The 3532-nt window shown below is 35.4% G+C and overlaps 1 protein-coding gene across 1 annotated transcript in view; it reads left to right on the forward strand.

Annotated features, from left to right (window-relative positions):
- The window catches only part of LOC107574242 (receptor-type tyrosine-protein phosphatase mu-like), a 49390-nt gene that overhangs the window by 42403 nt on the left and 3455 nt on the right, over positions 1–3532 (forward strand). Inside the window, exons 8-9 of the mRNA XM_016260692.1 lie at positions 1863–1885; positions 2169–2340. Coding sequence (XP_016116178.1) covers positions 1863–1885; positions 2169–2340 — 195 coding nt within the window. The remainder of the gene's footprint in view (positions 1–1862; positions 1886–2168; positions 2341–3532) is intronic.

Raw genomic sequence — 3532 nt, forward strand, 5'->3', positions numbered from 1 at the left:
TGTGTGTGTGTGTGTGTGTGTGTGTGTGTGTGTGTGTGCGTGCGTGCGTGCAAGTGTGTTTGTGTTTGTGTGCGTGTGCGCGTGTTATTTTGGCACGCTTTGACACCCGAAGGGCATACGTTACCTTTTCACGTGCGTGTTTGAACCATCACTAATCATTTGGGACGACACACTCATTAGAGCTCCGCTGCTGATTGCGTGCCACAGGAAAGGTCAGAGGTCACAGTAGACGCCTAATCAGAGATGCGCTGACCCCGTCAGAAGCGACAGGCCAAGATGCTCTGGAAATGTCACTTCAGCAGTGATTTCCATCAAACGTGTGCGCTCCACAACGTTTGAGTGATTCCAGCGAAACGCTGACGACTCGCTGCTAATAAAGTTTGATGTTCTTTCTGTTTTATGCCGTCAAAGTCTCTCGTGAAACAAATGAGTGCAATCACAGCGGCATCTGCATTTGCAACACTGACAAATTCCATGAATACAAAACAGATGAAGGGAGAAAACCAGCACAGCGATGGAGGAAATCAAGCATTTATTTCTGCAGAAAACTAGAACTGATTCATTATACAGCAGTATGTGACCAACCCTGCAGTACTGCACCATTCAGGAGTATGGGGTGTCTTTGAAAGAGTCTCTTCTGCTCAGCAAGACTGCATTTCTTTGATCAAAAATACAGTAAAAATTGTGAAATATTTGTACTATTTAAAATAACAGTGTTCTCTGTGAGTATCTGTTAAACTGTAATGTATTTCTGTGATGCGCAGCTGTATTTTCAGCATCATTCCTCCAGTCTTCAGTGTCACATGATCTTCAGAAATCAGTATAATATGCTGATCTGCTGCTCGAGAAACATTTCAAATCAAACATATTATTTATTTTATTTTTTTTTATTCAATTTTCATTTCCTTATATTAAAAAAAAAAATTTTAGTTTGCATATTTATTTTACGTTAACATTTAAATAATGTTTATTAATAATATAATTTTAATTAAAATTTGATATTAATAATTTACTTAACAGCATCATTCCTCCAGTCTTCAGTGTCACATGATCTTCAGAAATCAGTATAATATGCTGATCTGCTGCTCGAGAAACATTTCAAATCAAACATATTATTTTTTTTATTTTTTTTTATTCAATTTTCATTTCCTTATATTAAAAAAAAAAATTTTAGTTTGCATATTTATTTTACGTTAACATTTAAATAATGTTTATTAATAATATAATTTTAATTAAAATTTGATATTAATAATTTACTTAATTTAATACTTAATTTAATTTTCTTAATTATATTAATAACATATTTGTGTTAATTTACAGTTATTATATGTATATTATATTTACATATTTATATTAATTTAACATTTATATCAATAATTAAAATTGTATATTAATAATTTAAAAAATGTTTTTCATTTTCTTAATTACATTAATGGCATATTTATATTAATTTAAAATGTATATTAATAATTAAACATTATTTAATTTTAAGTAAAATTAAATATTCATATTAATATTTTTTAAATTATTTAATTTTTATTTCCTTATTTAAAGGGGTCATATGATGCTATTTCAATTTTTCCTTTCTCTTTGGAGTGTTACAAGCTCTTGGTGCATAAAGAAGATCTGTAAAGTTGCAAAGACTAAAGTCTCAAATCCAAAGAGATATTCTTTATAAAAGTTAAGAGTCAGCCACGCCCCCCTAAAACGCCTCGTTCTAACACGCCCCACATGTCTACATCACTATGTGGGAAGATTTGCATGATTGCAGATTTCGTCATGCCTGGAGCTGATCCGTGCTTGTCGCTGAGGAAATATCGTCACATGTGCTTGCCACAAGCCTCCTTCGTTGAATCCGCCAGCCTCCGCTCACTCAAGCCATTGAGTATAAGTCACTATAATCAGTAATTATGTCACCACTGGATGCTACAAAAGCCTGGTTTGTAATGGGTTTTAATGTGTTTGTCTCGTCGCTCCGGTGTGTAAACATTGTGAAATGTAAATTGTATATATATATTTTTAATGCAAATGCATGGATCTCTTTTTTATTCTCATTAGTTTAATATAGAGATTCCTTTTTTATTATTATTATTTAAAATGGATTGCATAACTAAATGCAGCACAACAAACATATGCTTCATCATAAGTATTCTTGATATAACTGGAAGTGATGATGACTATCTCGCGCTCTTCGTCTCTTTCTTTCAGAGCTACAAGCAGCCGTCTGCGTTCATCGTTACCCAGCATCCTTTGCCAAACACAGTCAAGGACTTCTGGCGGCTGGTTCTGGACTATCACTGCTCGTCTGTCGTGATGCTGAACGACGTGGATCCGGCTCAGGTCAGCCCGGTGCCGTCAGGACTTCATTTACTTGATTTCATGTCTCTGAACTGCTGGATCTTCAGAAAATACTTTTAAACTGAACTGTCGCACCAGCTCAGGATTGCATTATTGAGAGCAAAAACACAGAGAAGTCACATTTCAGTATCACGTTCCAAAAATACGGGTAAATGAAACACTCACAAACATTATAAACACTCCACAACAAATACTTCAAGTTGACCCGAACACAAATACAAATATAAAAGAGTTTGATTCACTGAACTGAATCAAAATGATCAGCTGCTGAAGTTTAAATGAGTGACTCTATTGAATCATCTGTCTGAACACTCTCATGAATCATATTTAATCGTTTTCACTTATATGCACCTTTAAAACAATACATAGTCATAGACAGCAATATTTACAGTAAAATACACAGAGATAATGGAACTTGAACATTAATAACACAAACAGTAGAATCAGAGTTCTGAATCAGTTCGTTAAATGGACAGTTTGAACTGAGTCACTGAAATGAATCAAACTTCAAACCTGTATTTTAGTTCCTCTCATTCCACATCTAACTGCATTCAACACAGGACTGAAGAATACAAGTGTAAAACTTGCATAAATTATAGTGGCTTTCATTATAAACATTATTTTTAATTGTGAAATGTGTTTTACAGATAAACATGCTCACGTTCCTCTCTCATTCAGGACTTCATGCATGTTTTGACATTAATTGTCAGAGAAATCGTACCTTCTGTCCTGATAAATACAGTGTGTGTGTGTGTGTGTGTGTGTGTGTGAGAGAGAGATTGTGTGTGTGTGTGTGTGTGTGTGTGAGAGAGAGAGATTGTGTGTGTGTGTGTGTGTGTGTGTGAGACATTGTGTGTGTGTGTGTGTGTGTGTGACACTCACTCAAGACACTCACACACACACACTCTCAAACGCACACACACACTCAGACACTCACACACACACACACATACACACACTTTCTCTTTCACACACACACACAAACACACTCACACACACACACACACACACACACTCTCAAACACACACACACATACACACACTTTCTCTCTCACACACAAACACACTCTCACATGCACACACACACACACACACAAACACACTCTCACATGCACACACACACACACACACTCACACACACACACACACACACTCTCAAACACACACACACACA

This window comes from Sinocyclocheilus grahami, unplaced genomic scaffold (genome assembly GCF_001515645.1).
Source record: "Sinocyclocheilus grahami isolate Dianchi unplaced genomic scaffold, SAMN03320097.WGS_v1.1 scaffold2159.1, whole genome shotgun sequence".
Lineage (NCBI taxonomy): Eukaryota > Metazoa > Chordata > Actinopteri > Cypriniformes > Cyprinidae > Sinocyclocheilus > Sinocyclocheilus grahami.